This window comes from Armigeres subalbatus, unplaced genomic scaffold (genome assembly GCF_024139115.2).
Source record: "Armigeres subalbatus isolate Guangzhou_Male unplaced genomic scaffold, GZ_Asu_2 Contig323, whole genome shotgun sequence".
Lineage (NCBI taxonomy): Eukaryota > Metazoa > Arthropoda > Insecta > Diptera > Culicidae > Armigeres > Armigeres subalbatus.
Window position 1 is genome coordinate 91,407 of NW_026943068.1, and position 19,769 is coordinate 111,175.

General features: G+C 39.0%; 1 protein-coding gene across 5 annotated transcripts in view; it reads left to right on the forward strand.

Annotated features, from left to right (window-relative positions):
• The window catches only part of LOC134203996 (cytohesin-3), an 84,197-nt gene that overhangs the window by 53,826 nt on the left and 10,602 nt on the right, over positions 1-19,769 (forward strand). For all 5 annotated transcript variants that reach the window (XM_062678833.1, XM_062678832.1, XM_062678831.1 and 2 more), the window contains exons 7-10: positions 8,399-8,485; positions 8,675-8,793; positions 8,855-8,966; positions 10,623-10,872. In XM_062678833.1, the coding sequence (XP_062534817.1) occupies positions 8,399-8,485; positions 8,675-8,793; positions 8,855-8,966; positions 10,623-10,872 (568 nt within the window). The remainder of the gene's footprint in view (positions 1-8,398; positions 8,486-8,674; positions 8,794-8,854; positions 8,967-10,622; positions 10,873-19,769) is intronic.

The window sequence follows — 19,769 nt, forward strand, 5'->3', positions numbered from 1 at the left end:
ATGCCCTTTGTGGTACATAGAATAGAATACGTCCATTGCATATGTTCATGGTCTTCCAAGAAAATGCTAGAATAGGCCTCAGTATCTTCACACGTAACCAGATACCTTTCGGATTGTTTCAAAAGTGGCATATTCCCTTTGTGGTACATAGAATATACCGCTTTCATTGCATATGTTCATGGGTATCCAAGAGAACACTTGAACAATCCTCAAGAACTTCACGCGTAACCAGAGTTATTTCGGCCTATTTGAATAGTTATACATGCCTTTAATGATACGTAGAATAGAATGCACCCATTTCAAATGTTCATGGTCATCCAAGAAAACCCTGAAGTAAGGCATTAGAATCTACACCAGAGATATATCAGCCTGTTTTAAATTTGGTACATGCCTTTGGGGTCCATGAATAAAATGCGTTCATGGCATATGCTAATGGTCATCTTAGAAATTAATGGAGTAAGACTTCTAGGCTTACACGAATATCTAGAGGGTCTTTAAGGTCACTTCTTACGTAATCCAAGTTTCAAAGTGCTCGCGTTTTCAGGGGCACACCACTCGATACGGAAGCAACGCACAACTGTCATTTTTATTGTTCCACGCATGCTGCGACGCAGCAAAGCTAAATCAACAAAAATGACAGTTGTGCGCCACCTCCGTATCAATTGGTGTGCCCCCGAAAACGCGACAACTTTGAAACTTGGATTCCGTGAGGAGTGCCCTTAATCTAATTTTAATATGGTACATGATCTTTGCGATATTAGCCCATTTTTTCCCTCACGTTCTCGGCGTGAAGTTGTATCGTTCCAATTTATTCACATTTTGCATTTCCAAAGAATAGGCAACTTCATATTAGTGATATGAATGAAGTTTGTATACTACCTGGAACCAACAACAGCAAGACAACAATAACTACTTGGAATGCTAATATATCAAGATGAGGTTTCGCATCTTGTTTATTCTTCAATAACTGCCCAGAGCTATTGATAACAACTTGAACTACTTGAAATGCAAACATATACCAATAGCCTTCCGTTCGTGGGTTGATCTGCAGATCATTCCTATGGCAAAAACAAAAACTACATACTAGGAATGCGTACATTCACTCAGATGAGATTGACCCGATTTTGTCACTCCCAGATTTTGTCTACCCCTGATTTTGCCTAACCCGATTTTATCACGTTTTCGACCCAATTTGCAGCAAGCAATAAAGATTTTCATGAATTAGCTTTCACTGCCTGTAGCTTATTATGAATCATTTATGAGTACCTGTTAATAAGTTTGTAAGTCCCTTCAACAAAAAATACGGATTCTACTCACGTATTTTGCCTTGCCTTCATTACGGAGCCCACGACAATGAAAATAACTACTTAAAATACAAACATATACCAAGAAGGGGTCTCACAACTTGTTTATTTTCAAATAACTGCCTCCATTAAGGAGGTTGATCCATCGACCTTGACTCTATTTTATAGACTACCTGGAGCTCAAGACAACAACAAGAACTACTTGGAATACAAACATGTACCAAAATGGGGTCACAAAACTTGTTTATTCTTCGATAACTGCCTCCATTACGGAGATTGATCTACAGAACTTCGGTAGGGTTTGATCCCACGAAACCAGTACGCTAGACAGGTGTTTTCCCTACTAAGCTACGAAGGACCTCCGTCGTCCTCTGCAGCTTAGCGGGTACTGATGAAACCAAATTCACAACACCGGGCATGTAGCCGAACTCTCGCAATACATTCTCAGAACTAACTCTCTCACATATGTTATGGTACAATGCCAACCACGTAGGATGAGTATTTAGTATTATCTGGCTCCTACACACTTGCTTCATCACCAACGGCGCTCGATGAAGTAGGGTTGTGTGAGATTGTACCAGTTGGTCGTCAGATCCCAACCCGACCACATAAGCGAAGAAAGATCGCCTTTCGAGTTCAGTACATTTAAAGTTAATTGCCTATGTTCCGTGTATTGAGCCACCCGGAGTGGAAATTAATTACTATGTCTGAAACTCGATTATGCATATGCACAACATGTGATAGATTAAGTTCGGAAAAGGTATTGGAGGAAAACCGCTACCTTCTGTCCCTCCCAGTTATTCTTCAATAACTGCATCCGTTACGGAGGTTGATCCACCGACCTTGACTCTATGAAGTTCGTAGACTACCTGGAGCCCACGACAACAACAAGAACTACTTGGAATAAAAACATATACCAAGAAAGGTTCACGCTACTTGTTTATTCTTCGATAACTGCCTCCATTACGGAGATTGATCCGAAAATCTTGACTGTATGGAGTTCGTAGACCACCTGGAACTCACGACAACAACAAGAACTACATGGAATACAAACATATACCAAGAAGGGGTCCCACAACTTGTTTTTTATTCAATAACTGCCTCCATTACGGAGGTTGATTCACCGACCTTGAATCTATGGAGTTCGTAGACCTTGAATTTTTGGAGTTCGTAGACTACCTGGAGCCAACGACAACAATAAGAACTATTAGGAATATAAACATATATCAAGAAGGGGTCACAAAACTTGTTTATTCTTCAAACGCTGCCTCCGTTACCAAGGTCGATCCCCAGACCTTGACTCAATGAAGTTCGTAGACTACCTGGAGTCCTCGAAAACAACAAGAACTACTTGGAATACACATATATACTAAGAAGGGGTCACGCCACTTGTTTATTCTTCGATAACTGCCTCCATTACGGAGATTGATCCGAAGATCTTGACTGTATGGAGTTTGTAGACTACCATGAACTCACGACAACAACAAGAACTACATGAAATACAAGCATATACCAAGAAGGGGTCACGCAACTTGTTTATTCTTCGATAAACGCCTCCATTACGGAGATTGTTCCGAAGACCTTGACTGTATGCAGTTCGTAGACTACCTGGAACTCACGACAACAACAAGAACTACATGAAATACAAACATATACCAAGAAGGGGTCACGCAACTTGTTTATTCTTCGATAAACGCCTCCATTACGGAGGTTGATCCACCGACCTTGAATCTATGAAGTTCGTAGACTACCTAGAGCCCACGACAACAACCAGGACTACTTGGAATACAAACATATGCCAAGAAGGGGTCACTCAACTTGTTTATTCTTCGATAACTGCCTCCATTACGGAGATTGATTCGAAGATCTTGACTGTGTGGAGTTCGTAGACTACCTGGAACTCACGACAACAACAGGAACTACTTGGAATACAAACATATACCAAGAAGGGGTCACTCAACTTGTTTATTCTCCGATAACTGCCTCCATCACGGAGATTGATCCGAAGACCTTGACTGTATGGAGTTCATAGACTACCTGGAACTCACGACAACAACAAGAACTACATGAAAAACAGATAATATCAAGAAGGGGTCACACAACTTGTTTATTCTTCATTAACTGCCTCCATTATGGAGGTTGATCCACAGACCTTGAATTTATAGAGTTTGTAGACTACCTGGAACCAATGACAACAACAAGAATTACTTAGAATACAAACATATACCAAGAAGGGGTCACGCAACTTGTTTATTCTTCGTTAACTGCCTCCATTACGGAGATTGATCCGAAAACCTTGACTGTATGGAGTTCGTAGACTATCTGGAATCAATGACAGCAACAAGAACTACTTGGAATGGAAACATGTTTTAAGAAAAGGTCATTGGATGACCCGGAACATATACTGTGATGTATGCATGTACCGTTTTTGAATTTACACGATTGACCTTTGGTTACGTTAGCAGACCATAAGATCTTATTCCAGGGATTTTTTGGATGACTTAGGCCTTACTCCAGGGGTTTTTTGGAGACCCAGAATATATACTGTGAGCACCGAGTATTCTAAGAAGCGCAATGAGCATGTAATATATTTGAAACTGGATGATAGTCCTTCGGTTACGTGTGTAGACTCTTAAGCCTTACTTCAAAGATTTCTTGTATAACCATAGACAAAAGCTGTAAACCTTGACAATGGGCAAAAAGTATATGAGTTTCTGTTTCCAAAACTGTCAAAATTATCTAAATCGGTTGAAAATTGTTAAAGTTATGAAAATATCAATTTATGGGAACACGGGTACCCTGTCGGCCATCCACGTGGTAAAAAAAATCAGATGCCCCTCCCCACGTCCCTCCTTACTGTATCAACGTGATTTTCTCACAGATGCTACATTTTATGGAGTTCTTAGATGTCACCGAGTTTCAGCCTTCAGCGATAAAAATTCATTGAAATATCACCACTTGAATTTGAAAAAGGAACACGGGTACCCCGTCGGCCGCATAAGGGTTAATTGTCTGTGCTGTTTTAATTGTTCTATCATCATCATCATAAAGTACTCAAGGCAAGTACTCTCAGTCAATAAATTCTTCTCTGCCTGATAGTGTTCCGATTTGCAGTGCTTCATCCGCTCCTCGCCACATGCAGTCCGACATATCCATCTACTAACAGAACGTTGGAGGAATGAATGACCTTCTGGACGAATATCGACTAGCTGTTCTGGATCAGAACTACGACGTCATAGTGTTTACTGAAACCTGGCTTGATTCTCGAACTATTTTGAGCTATGTTTTTGGAGCCGGCTACGAAGTTTTTCGCTGTGATCGCAACACGGAGAATAGCAGGAAAACTACCGGAGGTGGCGTACTTGTTGCAGTTAACTCCAGCTTGAAAGCAAAAATAATTGAGGACGATTCTTGGAACATCGTTGAGCAAGTATGGGTTGTTATTCAGCTTGGTGACAGGTAACTATTTCTCTGTGCTGTGTACATCCCTCCGGAACGGACTCGCGACTTGGATCTCATGGACACACACTGCCGATCTGTATCTTGTGCTTCAGATATGGCCACACCTTGTGATGAGGTTGTGATTTTGGGCAGACAGTATCGCAAGGCTATCTCAAATCAATGGCGAGGTTAACGAGAATAATCGCTCTCTGGACCTCTGCTTCGTGAGCATCTGTTTGGCTCCTGCACCCTTAGTTAAGGATGTTGCTCATCACCGCCCTCTAGTGATTGCCGTCGAAGATAATGTTATGCGTGATTTCTTCAACCCCCCAGCCGTGGTGTCGTACGATTTCCATAAGGCGGACCATCGCAGTATTACTGAAGTGCTATCAAATATGGATTGGGAACACATTCTCGATCCAGTGGACATTAATTCTGCTGCAGAAACTTTTTCTCACATCATGGTGTACATCATCGACAGGCATGTCCCAAAAAAGTCCGTTAGATCAGACTCTCGGATCCCGTGGATGACGAATGCTCTCCGGTCGCTGAAAAGGTGCAAGAAAGCTGCACTCAGAAGTCACACGAAACACCGTACGTTGCCACTCAAATTCCACTATGTCAGACTCAACAACGAGTAAAAGCAGATCAGTCGTTATCATTTCCTACGCTACCAAAGAGGGATACAGCGAAGACTATGATCTCACCCAAAGTTCTTTTGGAGCTACGTAAATGAACAGCGCAAAGAGACTGGATTTCCATCGTCCATGGTATTCAATAGTGAATCTGCAAGCATCCAACAAGGTATATGCAACCTGTTCTCAGCTAAATTTGCCAATGTGTTTGAAGACGAACAACTACCTGTTGATGTCGTGACCACCGCTGCCAGCAACGTCCCATTAGCGAATCAATCGCTCGGTGATATCGAGGTGAATGTCGAAGCCATCTCAAGAGCGATGTCTAAGCTTAAGACATCATCTAAGCCTGGTCCTGACGGTGTTCCATCGATGATTCTCAAAAAGAATATTACCTGTCTGCTTGAACCCCTTCTCCTGTTATTCCAACTCTCTCTATCCAGCGGCACATTCCCATCTTGCTGGAAGACTGCAGATATGTTTCCGGTCTACAAAAAGGGAAGCAAGCGAGATGTGAACAATTATCGGGGTATCACATCGGTTAGTGCAATAGTGAAGCTTTTTGAACTGGTTGTCATGGACCCGCTGAATGCCCACTGCAAACAATATCTTTTCGCTGACCAACATGGTTTTACAGCTGGCCGTTCAACAACTACTAACAACGTCGTACGTCACGGATAGCATGATTGCACGCACTCAAACGGACGTGATTTACACGGATCTTTCTGCAGCATTTGATAAGCTGAACCATAAAATTGCAATCGCCAAGCTTGACAGACTTGGAGTCGGTGGAAATCTTCTCGATTGGTTTCGATCATAACTGACCGGACGCCAGCTTGTGGTTGGAAGGAGCCGATCCGGTTTAGTTACTCTCTTCTCGACACGACCATCAACCGAGTGCATTGCGTGAAATATTTGGGAGTTCTTCTGGATTCGCAACTTATATTTACCCAGCACATATCCTTTGTCGTCGATAAAGCGGCCAGAACGCTTGGCTTTGTGTTCAGGGTGGCGAAAAATTTCACCGACGTACATTGCTTGAAGGCACTCTACTGCTCTCTCGTCCGGTCGACGTTGGAATACTGCTCGGCGGTCTGGTGTCCTTACTACAACAACGGATCGGAGCGCATCGAATCAATACAACGCCGCTTTGTTCGTTTTGCATTGCGCAAACTACCATGGAGAGATCCATTTCGCCTCCCTAGTTACGAGGACCGCTGCCAGCTGATCGACCTTCTTCCGTTGCGTATCCGTAGGGACTTAAGCAGAGCACTGACCGTCGCTGATATTATACAAGGAAGGATCGATTGTCCAGACATTCTGCAACAAATTAACATCAACGTGCAACATAGGACATTGCGGAATAGCATAATGTTGAGACTTCCCCTTCGCCGCACCAACTATGGTTTAGGCAACGCACTGAACGGGCTACAGAGAGTTTTTAGTAGGGTGGCATCAGTATTTGACTACCACTTGACAAGAGATGCGCTTCGCCGTAGTTTTGTAAATGTTTTTCGTCGTAGTACATTACATACATTTTTTCAGTATATTGATTTTCATCCTGGAACAAATGTGTGGAAGACAATAACTTTGTAATATCCCAAATTCGGGAATATATAACTAAACTGGTCGCACATGCAATAGCACTAATCTGCGGATGAATTTTAAACTAAACAATTTGTCAAAATATTGGTTTATAATCCCCGAACAATTTAGTAGAAGACGGCAATTTTCTAAATCCACAGATCCCGAGATATCTAACTAAACTGATCTCTCATATACACTAGCGCCGTCTTACGGCTGAATTCTGAACTAAACAGTTTCTCAACACATTGGTTTCCAATCCTCGAACAACTTTGTAGAAGACAGCAATCAGAAGATTATTTGGACTTAAAAAATGTCATCTATCCCCTATATTATTTTCCCGAAAAAAAAATCACGTTGATATCATTTTAATTGGCCTCATTATAACGGGTTTTCGGACTGTTGTACTTTTTACAACACGCAAGTTCTCGTGTTATGAATTTGAAGCGAGTAGCGGAGGTTAATCACCGACCGCAAACAGTACACAAAGGACAAAATTTTCTTTTCTGCGTCCCAATACGAATACGTCTAATCATACACTAATTTATTTATTCATCGTTCGTATAAGTACAAACCCGGATCTCGCGAATATTCTGAACGCGTCCAATATTGCACTTCCAAACAATGCCAAAAGAACGATAACAAAAACTGTCGGTGGCGGCGGGTTGCGGCGCACACCTCATTACTACTAGTAAATAACATTTACTTCTCACGGTATTTCTTGAAAAGACAGCAAATCGAAAAAGTTTGCGGTGGATTGTTCAAGCAGAATACCAAGAACTGTTGTAATTCTGTCTTTTGAAATTTCACTTTTCGTAAATTGTAATTAGGCCTTATTATATAGGTATGTTATATGTGTAAGATGGTCTAAGTACCGAGTTTCTGCTTTTTGTGATCCCGCCTTAAATTAGGGTATCGCTACGGTGTTTGTTAAGGCGGATCGAATATGGATCCAGATCCGTGTATTATACAATGGTATGGAAATACTGATGCTCTTTTTCATAGTCAAATGTATATTTTCATGGTAGAATTGGAGGTAAAATTATAAATTTGATAGTTCTGATAGGATACGGAAGGCGTGAAGAATTATATATAAATCGATATAAATCGAACATCCATTTCACCAGCCAAACTTTCAATTAGAAAGAAGAGGAAAAGTAATGAAAATGCATGGGGACTATTTCCTCTTCCTTCTTCAGTGTGAATTAACTCTCTACTGTTGCATATTGACCCACCTGTTATTCGATAGGTGCCGCAATTGATTGAATTTAATACGTTCCGATGGCTAGCTACAATCTACTTGATAGTTCGTATTGAACATCGCTTTATTCGCCAATCATGTGGTCACCTTTCGGTGCACTTCCTAAATGCTTGACTGCCTGTTCAGAATGTTATACCGTGCGTGGCTAATTTGAATGCTTCCTCATATTACAGGTGAAAGAAAAACCAACCGTTGAGCAATTCATATCGATGAATAGGGGCATCAACAATGGAGGAGATTTACCGAGAGAATTACTGGAGGTAAGTGTATTCATGAGTATGTAATACCATTGGAATTGAAATTGTCCATTTATTATAAATGTTGTGATTCTGCTGGAAGATTTAACTAAGTTTTCATAACTATCTAATTAATTATTATATCAATATTAATGTTCGATGCTACACAAAAATCTGATTCGTTCATTTACCCATACCTGCTTTGTTTTTCAGTCTCTGTATGAATCTATACGGACAGAGCCATTCAAGATACCGCAGGACGATGGCAACGACCTGATGCACACATTCTTCAACCCTGATAAAGAGGGATGGCTTTGGAAGCAAGGTGGACGGTATGTATCTTTATCGTGGTTGATTGCATCGTCAAACTTATTTTATATTTTTTCCTCACAGATACAAATCGTGGAAGCGAAGATGGTTCATTCTGAATGACAACTGTTTGTACTACTTCGAGTACACCACCGATAAGGAACCAAGAGGAATTATTCCACTCGAAAACATTGCGGTAAGTACTACTTTTGTATGACTTTCCTACGTGTTTCGTTATCATGCAAACGATGTATGGTATATTGTTGATAAGTGCAAGATGTTTGCAAACTCGATATGCATATGCACAGCAAAATGTATTGATGCTATCCACATTTCTCCAGTTGGGCTGAACCCACGATTCTTAGTACACTAAACTAGACTGGTGCTTTGTCTAACTAAACTACGAAGGACCTCCGTCGGCCTTCGCAACTTATTTGTTACTAATGAATCCAACTTCTGAACATTGGATACATGATCCAACACTCGCAAATATATTTTCTAAATTAACTCCATCAAATCGGGTATAATTGAATCTGTGCAAGGCTGACTTTTACGATACGCTCTGCGTAAACCTTCTTTGGATAGATTTGCTACGTCTACAAAGATATATTGCAGATACATTTTTAGCGAAGTGCGATATTTGCTGAATTGACCTTAGAGAAACTATGCAAATTTTAGTTGCGGAAGTTTTACAAGACCACATTAGCTGTTGTAGTTCTATCCAACTACCAGGGATTGTAAGATTCGCTTTCAATTAATAAAGATAGAAGATTACGCATTAGAGAGGCATGAATGTCACACAATTGTGACAATCCATTTCTCTCTGAATTCAATCCCTGCATGCAGCTGATAAATTTTAACGTCTGTCCTAGAAGACTTTAAATCAAACTAAATCATACAATCCTCAGGACTAAATTATTTTTTTGGTGTAAATAAAGAAATTTAGGATTATTAAATATTCACCCTAATTCTTGTTTACGTACGAACACGCATTCGAACGAAAGTTGATGCGCATTCTCGTTTACGCCAGCAAAATCAAACCGGAAATGGTTCGAACAAGTCGCATTCGATTGAAAGTTTAGTTCGTTCGTGAACAAGAATAAGGGTGATTAATTTTTGGTGTTCTATGAAAGCCTATCAGTCGGAATACAAAAGTCAGAACGACACAAAAACGAGGCAAAAACATGAAATGTGGAATCACACAAGACAGAATTTGGGCTGTTTTAACTTTGGCGGACATTTTGAACCACCAGATCAAATAGTCGATTCAAAACGTTCGCTAAAGTGATTCTCCTTTCTCTATCTTAAGATATCCTCGGGTCTTAGCATACCATGCTAGAAGTGATTGAGATCGAATCTCCAACTTTAAGCATTTGCAATTGATGGAAAGTAAAAATATACAAAGGGAGTGCTTTTAAGGAAGAAATCATTTCCCCCTTCAACTTAAACCTGACAAGTGCACTCTCAAGAATAAAATATATACTCCCTAACCTGAAGCAAACGCGTGCTTAAAACTAAGAAATGATAAAATTCAATTGAAAATCCGCCTTTAGAGATTCTGCCTTTTATGATTCCGTTTTCCGTTAGGGTCCATTTTAATTGAACTAAATTAGGACATTATTCTTTCGGTGTAAATAAAGAAATTTAAGATCATTAAATATTTATTCTGGTAATCTGAAAAAAAAAACGTGATGTAGGTAAATGTAAACAGCAATACGTAGTCAAGCAATTCAAGAACCTTTAACCTTTTACTTTGTACTGTCGTGTTGAACAAAATCCTATTTGTCTTCATTAGAATCATTAACATGCATACAAGAGTGCAATAATAAGCTACATTTTTGTTTCACTACAGGTGCGCGAAGTGCAAGACCGCAGCAAACAATTCTGCTTCGAGCTGCACGCCAGCGGAGGCGCGGAAATCATCAAAGCGTGCAAAACCGACTCGGAAGGTAAGGTGGTCGAGGGTAAGCATACGGTCTATCGAATGTCGGCCGCCAACGAAGAGGAACAGCAGGAATGGATCAAGTGTCTGAACCAGTCCATCAGCCACAACCCGTTTCACGACATTCTAGTACAAAGGAAGAAGAAGGCCCTCGCAAAAAGTTAGTTAGCGCTGTCTTGTTTGAAAAATTAATTCACCTTATTAGTTTTTCAACTCTCACCGAACTCTACTACTACTATAACTACTATGGAAGTACTCACACCGATTGTCTTGGTTGCGCTGTTTAGTGTGTGCAATGATAGCAAGTGAATCTCACCGGAGCGTTCGTGTTTAGATATTAGGGAATGTTTGCGTTGTGCAGCCATGGGCGTGTGTGATCAGTGTTACTAAAAACTATGTTTGTTCTTGTCAGTGATGAAAGTGCGCATACATGCTAGTTATCCTCAGATAATCAAATCAAAAATCTAAACTAATTTTCTATACATGCATCTTTCATATCATACAGCAGACGTCATCATTGATTAACGGTACGTAATCACGTGCATCGATGTATACATGTACACACTTGTTCGTTTTCTGTTAATTTATATATTTTCACCTTAGATCCATTAAACTAGTGTAATTTGTAAAATGATATAAAACATGAAGTTGTTTTTATTTCTTTGAACATGTAAAAGAAACAAACATGCTTAGGATAAGTTATGGTATTGAAATGTTGTGTTTTAGGACTTTTTGTTAGGTTTCGTTGAATCTGTATAATTATCAAGACAAGACGCCAAACTCGCTCTTAAATATCCAAATCAATCTTAAAATTTGAAGGAATATGAAAGTAATTCGCTCGGAAACCCAAAAAAATATACTAAGCATTATCAACTTTGTTCGAATTAGATGTCTATCTGTGATTACTTCTATTACTATTTGTTTGAATAGGATTCTGTAGGATAATTTACTTTAAATTTGATTGAGTTTGTAGTGTAGTCTAAATTCTATCGGTTTAAATTCAAGATAGGAAATGCTTTGATATAAAATGCAGTTGCTGTTACGTAATACAAGCACTGCCCATAAATGAGCTTTAACTACGGTTGGAATAATATCAGACAACAGCTTTCCGCAAGTATAAAATACACATGTGTCGTATCTTTTTGCGACTGACCGCTATTAATTCAGCTCTATATTTTCGTTGCAATGAATTTATTTTCTGATGCTGATACTCATAGGGCGGTGCTTGTTTTGCTCTGTATTTTGCAAGTCTTTTCTACTTTAATGAATTATAAATGCACCGAATTTGTTTCTGATGTTGATTTCGACGTTAACACCAGTTTAACTTCACTACCGGATATTAATGTGAATTGTGGTCGTTCTATAAAATACCTAACAAAAGGAATATTTGGCTATTCCTAGCTGTTCCCTTCAGCGTTCTATGCACTAGACGATAACAAATGATAATAAAGAGGAACGCCTTACACAGGTTAGTTGGTTTACTTAGATAATATTAGGGTATCTGTTTCGGCTTTCCTTATTATTCCTCCCTGGTTTTCCTATCAGAGTTATCAAAATGAAAATCGAAAAGTGTGGTGAGCCCGACGGTCTGTTGTTACTTGCATCCGAAAATCGGTCGTTTCTTCAATCAATTCGATGAAAACGATAACAAAATCGGCTTTGATTTAAATCCATGTCGCTTGTTTTGATTTTTACAAAAACAAAATAGTTGGTGGCTGAGCATTCTACTCATTGTGGACATCTCGTTTTGGGGTACTCAAACGCAAGCTTGAGCGCAAATCGATCACTAATTTTGTTATTGTTAAATCGCCTAATTTTGATAACTCAGGTTGATTCCTTTTGGTCGATTTTACGATTAAAAGATCAAAATTTATAGCAGAAAAATCTTACTGTGATAGCAAATCGAAAACTATTACTGCTGTTAGTAAAAGCAAATTGAAAACTAATTTTGATGTTGGTTTTCGTTAACGATATTGTAATTCCTAGATTTCGGTGTTTCTTCCTTATTTTATCGGAGTTCAAAAGTTTTCTTATGTTACGTCGAGCTCAAAATCGCAAAAAATATATTTAAATTTGTTACTATGCTCGCTGCCGATAACATGTTTTATGATTTCGCAATGCGAACTCTGGAAACAGTGCTATTTTCTAAATAGCAATATTGTTTTTAAGCCTTATTGACAAAGGGACTTATTGTAGATTTGTATGCATTGTGAGTTAAAATAATTCGATGTTTAGCATTTATTTACATGATTTTCAATAATAAAAAGGCATTCTCACATACAGAGGTTGTAGGAAAAAGTTCGAAGCCATACAATACATTGTTCCACACAATGGTGTAGAGCTGGCAGCAAATTTGTTGTATGAAGTCCCAAAGTATGGGGGTGAGGGATCTGCTGAACGAAAACTTGGGTAGAAAAATAGGTAATTTTTTATTACTTTTTCTAAAACAACAAGTTGTCGGGTTTCAGCTAAACCATACCGAGCGGCTTTTTCGCTGTCCTGGCATAGTATGCTTGAAAAAAAAAACACCGGAATATATTCATATCTTTTTATGCCTCTATTTGGTACAGAGTATCCCCAATTATTAAGTTGGGGTATGTTCGATACGGATTGTGAATAATATGACTTCTATAGGTACGCAAATTTCTGCGTAATATTGGGTGATTTTCCATTGGCGCTTGATGTGGATGGACAGAACCTCGACCAAGTAAAATCTGGTAAAATCATTCCAAATCTTTTTTATCAAGTTCTCACGCGCGAGCAAACTCGTTTACAATTTTCAAGGAAAACATGCCGCTGGAGTTTTAATTCAAAATCGTTTCGTTTCTTTTTTTTTAAATCAATTGAGGTGAAAATATAAAAAAAATTCAAGTAAGTCATTTCTTTTTTTCACTCCTTTCCCATTTTTTAGTAATTTTCCGTAGAATTGTCGATGAATTTCCGATGAGCAAAACAAAGAATTTTCCCTAGAAATCCAAAGAAATTCGTTCAAAGTTCCAAACACCAAAAACCAAACCACTTTCCGTAAAAATTAAAAAAATGAATGTTAAAATCCTGAAAAAGGATTCCGGAAAATTCCTCGTGGAAATTTTGAAGAGTTTTTCATATAGAAATTAAAAAAAAACCAGACTAATCCACCTAGCGACGATGATGCCTTTCTCGTGCATCGTAAAATCTACTAAAAAAAAAACACATAAGAAAGCACTTTAGGGGAATAGATCGTATATTTTCTATCATTTTGCATGTTTTTGCTTTAAATACTATGCATTCCCACTATTCTTGAAAAAATGTTTGAGGACAAAGTTTGGAGTTCCTTCTATTATTGTGGCCAACATTTCCTGGAATTTTTCTGTAGGTGAGCTTCTAGTCCTAGCCACTACACCAACCGTTCGATAACTGGGCCAAAGCCCAGCTGAAAAGCAGTTTTACGTAAGCTGCGTGGGGATGGTATGGTATATTCTTCTTGTTCCAAGTAAAGTGTTCAGTAGGCTACTATGTTGCACTGCTCATTTCAGTGATGCCCTAAAAGAAGTTTAACGATCATGACTAAAGATTCGCAACCTGTCTTAAAATCGATTACTAATTATTGGGGTGATTAATCAACATGTGATTTTCGTTGGGTAAAAGCTGTTGAGTATTCCTTTTAGCTGTGCAGGTTTTCTTTTAACCTGCGCTTAATGGGGAAGCGTCATTAACAGTATAATAAAAAAATAAATTTCCCCATACTAATTTACATGCAAACTTGAAACGGCTTGTGCTAAATCAGTTTTAATCCAAATGAGCTCAAATTTTCAGAGGACACTCAGAACATGGTAAAGAATCAGATGAGCACTGTGGAGCAAAATCGATTTTTTGCACCACCCTAGTGTTCAGTCTGTACGACCTCTGGTCGAAGACGGTGTCCCTGTCTCTCTATCTTTCTCTTTCTCAAAACACCGATCATTACAATGCATTGCGAATCCCCTTGTCTCCAGTTAAAAAGCGGCACTCGTTAACTGGATTTTAATCCATTGAAATCGAAATATGTATAAAAAGAATGCAAAAATAATAGGAATAAAGCAGGAAGTACGAAGATCGAAGAAATAATTGCAGTGCTAAAACCCTTAAAAAATGGATTTGGGATACCCATCTAATATGCTTCTATCTATCTATCTAGAACTGTACCAGTGTTGGCCATGTTCCTAATTTGGCCAGGTTCTCGCATAACTCCAAACATAAAGCAATTCTCGAGGGTTTTATTAGCTCTAACAGAAGATATATCTCTCATGCTTCTTCATTGTTGAAACTGTTCCATATTTATTTTGGAAAATATGCATTTTTCAGGGTTGGAAAACACCTGGATGGATTTTCTTCATTCCTTCAGCAGTTACGTTCGTTACAGTTTTCGACGGGTTTATATGATACTTCTTCATGCTTAAATTAGGAGTAAAGTAGACTGCTGTCATACGCATATTTGTCCCATGTTTGCTGGGATTTCCTATGTACATGTGATATTTATGCGTATAACGGCAGTGGACGACATCGTAAAAAACTAAAATTAAGATTCGTATGGAAATTTCGCATGGGCATTTCCCAATGCGCCTACAATGCAGGACAACGTCAGCTGGATCAACTAGTATTTTATAATTATTGGGAAAACTATTTATAGTGTATAATAATCTGTCTTTTGTGTATTCATATATTTTTTACATCTTCGACTTATATTTTTTAATTGCCGAAATTTATGTTTTATGTATACATATTAGAGTAGGGCGCAGTTCTATGGAGAAACGCAAACTTCTTCCAATCAAGTGAAATCAAGGTTTTCCTAAATCGTTTTGGGACCCCAATCCAATGTGCAAAAGTTGGGCTCGGTTGGTTGCGTACCGGCTTTCCGCATCGCGTTTGAAATTTATATGGAAATTAAAAATAAGAAAATGTACTTTTTTGCATGAAGCTGAAACATTTTGCTGAAGAAGGTACGTTGCTGGGACGTCTTCAAAAAAAATGTTATAACGCTTCGAAGATTAATTGTTCGAATATGGAAGAAATCAATGTTTCTGCCAGCACTACCGGGCAACCTGTGGTTGTTTGTGGGCAAAACCCTCCTTCTTGTCACAATTTTTACGTTGAGAAATGATTCCGAATAACTCCAGTTAGAATCCCAGCCCTATAAGATCAATAATTTTGAAACAACAATTAGTTAAATTATTGGTCCATGTATGTCCATGTCCATGTGCTGGCAGAATGATCGATTTTTTGCATATGGTTTGAACAACCAATCTTCGAAAGGTTAAAACTTGTTTGTGGACATTCCAGCAACTTACCTTCTTCAGCAAAATCGGCATCCTTCGGGTTATACTTCAACACAAATTCAACAAAAATAAAGCGCTGTTTGACCGTGAGTATTACGAGCGATATTCGGTTCCCGTGATTCGAAAATTTAATCTCCCCTGCGTCAGTGTTGTAAAATGTCATTTGCATTCGTTTGTATATTTTTCCCAGAACTTTTTTCAGAAATAAGCTACCAATTTCTGAGGTATGAAAAACTTATAGCGCTTAAATGTGCCTACAACTTTGTCTAACAAGTCATTGCTGTAAATATGTAATCTGAGGCGTGGGAGGCAAAATGTCATTCAAATGACATTATGTCAAATGACACGTGACATGTTGGAGAGTTTTCACTTTCCAGCCGCGGATGTTATATTTAGAGTAATGTACCCTTGGATAAAAAATATAGCCCTACTCAAGCGTTATGACTACATCTAAAATTCTGAAGTAAATTTGGCTTCTGAAGAAATTTATGAACAAATTAGTCAAATGACATGCAGATGACATTTTACAAGCCTGACCCTGAGACCCGGAACCCCAAAAGAAGTCGTGAGTCCCCAACCCAAAGGCTGCCGTTGGCTCTAGACCAGCAGGCGGGGTATTGCTACCGGTATCCCTACAAAGCTGAGATGCGCTCGACTTGCGGTTAGCGGCAGTACACACATAGCAGACATCATCTCAATTCGTCGAGCTGAGTCGATTGGTTAAAACACTTTGGGTCTCCGAGCCTTCTATCGAAAGTTTGGTTTTGGAGTGATCATATAGCCCTATGCTTATAGGGGAACGGATCGGCACTTCATCTCATAGCTCTCAATTCCATCCCATCAAAAACAAAGCAATGATTATTTATTTTTGGGATTTTTTCAGCAGTGAGCACGCATTTTAGCAAAAAGAAGCGACAAGATTGGTTCTGTATTTCTCTGTTTTTTGATGAGATGAATATATGATCAGTGAGATGAAAAACGGAACAGTTCCCCTACTTAGTATACAAGAAAGGCAAAAAAGAAAAAAGATCCCACGGACTGAATACTTAACACCTAGCATTAGACAACGAACACGACATTTACACAACACCCCCACTGGTCGAGTGCAGATTTTTTCGCTTCACGTTTTCTCCTTACTAGGGGCGGGATTGAACCCACAGTCCATAGCACGCGAATAAGCCTAGACGACTGAAGCCGCTAACCGCACGGTCACGAAGTACGCATCTATGTTATAGCACTATAACTATAAGTTGAGTGATCATTGAATAGCATAGCATTAATGCAATACTAATTGCTACGGTTACTCATGCTTCTTTTGAAATTCTATCGAAATGTGTTGTAATGTTGATACCAATCGAAAACAAAAATGACACCGTTCCAGTAGTGCAACGAGAAATCACAGCCTTTCACTACCGACAGTATTTCATTTCCACTCTATCATTTGTAGTTGGAACCTTGCACAAGCGAATTTATATCTATACGTTACGTCAATCGGATTGGATGCATCTGATGGAATGCCGTTTTCGCGTCTACATCCACCAGCAGCGATTTAATTGAAAATACTAATTAACCGGGTGTAACGAATTAAAACCCAGATTCAATGCAATTTGGGCGAAATTGATTTTTACCGTGTCAGACGCAGATCAGACGGATTTTAATTTGCATCCTGGGTGCGTGTGAGCTGCCACCAATAATAGCCTGCTAACGCATCCATGTGTGGCCGCGGGAAAGTAAAATTGAGTTCGTTTCGTTGGTACATTGTAGCATATTATCGGATGGCGGATGTGGTTTAGGGGAACACCGTTACAATGGTAGGGTTAGAATGCTTCCGGTTTTGATATGATTTAATTGTCTATTAGAGTGATAATTTACAATGCGTATCAGATCTGCGACTTAATTTATATGAATGCCGTAAATCAATTCGCCCCGGTAAGTAATAATGTCAAATAAGCCTATGTGTGGGTTTGGTCAATTCTGATATTGATTTTATTTCAATTCCAATGAAATCTCTAAAATGCTACAGAAATATTCGTTTGACAAAGATGATGACTACAACTTCTACCGGCTTTGAAAGTAATGTTTTGCTTTTCTAGTGTAAAATATATGGTGATATCTGTTTACTTAAAAAAATATATGATCACTCCGAAACCGAACTTTTTATATGACTGATTTTGTCCTATAGTAGCCCCATTTGATTTTGGGATATTCTTCTTCCCTCCATTCCCCTTAATTTTCCTATAATAGACACTCTCGTGTTTATTTTTGATAAAAATGTAGAAAATCATCTATTTTTACATTCCATGGCATTTCCAATGCAGCATGTAATCAAATCTTAAGCATATATGCGCGGAAACAAAGCAGGACCATGCTGAAGGTTGCTGTATTCGATCTAGGATCTAGGTCTAGGAAATTTTTGGGCTGGAAATTTTCTCGACTTCCCTGATCATAAAAGTATCATCGTGTTCATCGCGAGGCGGCTATATCCCAGTATGCTAGTTTCTCTCTTTAGAATTTCATTGAAACATGTTTATATTAAATTCTGTAATAATGTAAGTATGGCTGGAGGTTCCACTATTGGTCATTATACTCTGGTTGATTTAACGAGGAAGTGACGGCTGAGAAAAATGGTGCCAGCAGTTGGATGCGACTCAACAGAGAACGGTAGAGTGTAGTAATGGCTGATGAGAATCGAATCCATCGCAGAAAGAATGATGTGATGTGATGCAGCACGAAAGAAATGACAGTTGAAGCACAAAAAAGCATGGATCGGAATGATAGGCCAATAGGCACTTCTACGTCTTACGTAACCAGGTAAGGACCCGCAATATAAAGATGGAAACAAAATTGTTCTGTATAAAACCTTTTTGATTTTGTATGTACCATGAAGTGTAGAAACGTTTAAAAAGGCAGACCGAAAATCTTCGAGTTAAGGGCAAAAAATGCTGTGCATAATATCAAGAATACAAAGAAGGAAATATTGTGAATTGAATAAAACACGACAGACCAAAGTGGGTCGGTCATTTTGAACGAATATCAGAAGAAACAATTAACAATTACAAAAACAATATTCAACAGAGACCGGGTAGAGGTCGGCGATTTTGTAAGAGACCATCAATACGTTGGCTGTGTGCGGTGGAATCAAAACTAAAAACAAACTTTGATCCTCATACTCCTATAGAGTTTGCGATCACCTTCTCCAGGTACCGTCTTCCCGCCATAGATGCTACGCTACTGCCCACACTATTTTTTCAAAATTTCCGAGTGCGCGTTGGTTCTGCATTGTCCAGGACTACCGGTTGAATGACCGTTTTGTAGACTCATTTTGGTGCGGCGGCGAGCTCTTTTCAATTGGACACGGGCCAGGGCCGTGTTATTTCCAGCACAGGCGAGACCCCCTATCACAAGCCTCAGGGTCTTTATCTGTATCTTTATTGTTATTGCATCAACAGACTACATCTAGCCGCAATGATGTAGAGCATGTGAAAAAAACAAAAAAATGTATATAAAAGGATGTTGTCAAAAGATAATATAAAGCAGATATAAAACATTTGAACGAGCATTGTCATTGTGTTCGTCTGCTTATGTCTTATGGAGTACGATGAAAATCTTCAGCGTAACATGCTCCATGTGACATGGAAATCGAAGAGGGATGTGGCTCTGTTGTATAGTTGTACGACGAAGGTGCATCCTCAGAATATGACTGTTACGGAGGCTGCGTGGCTAGACGTTCATCTATTTGTTCCAACGACTTGAGCAAAGTAGC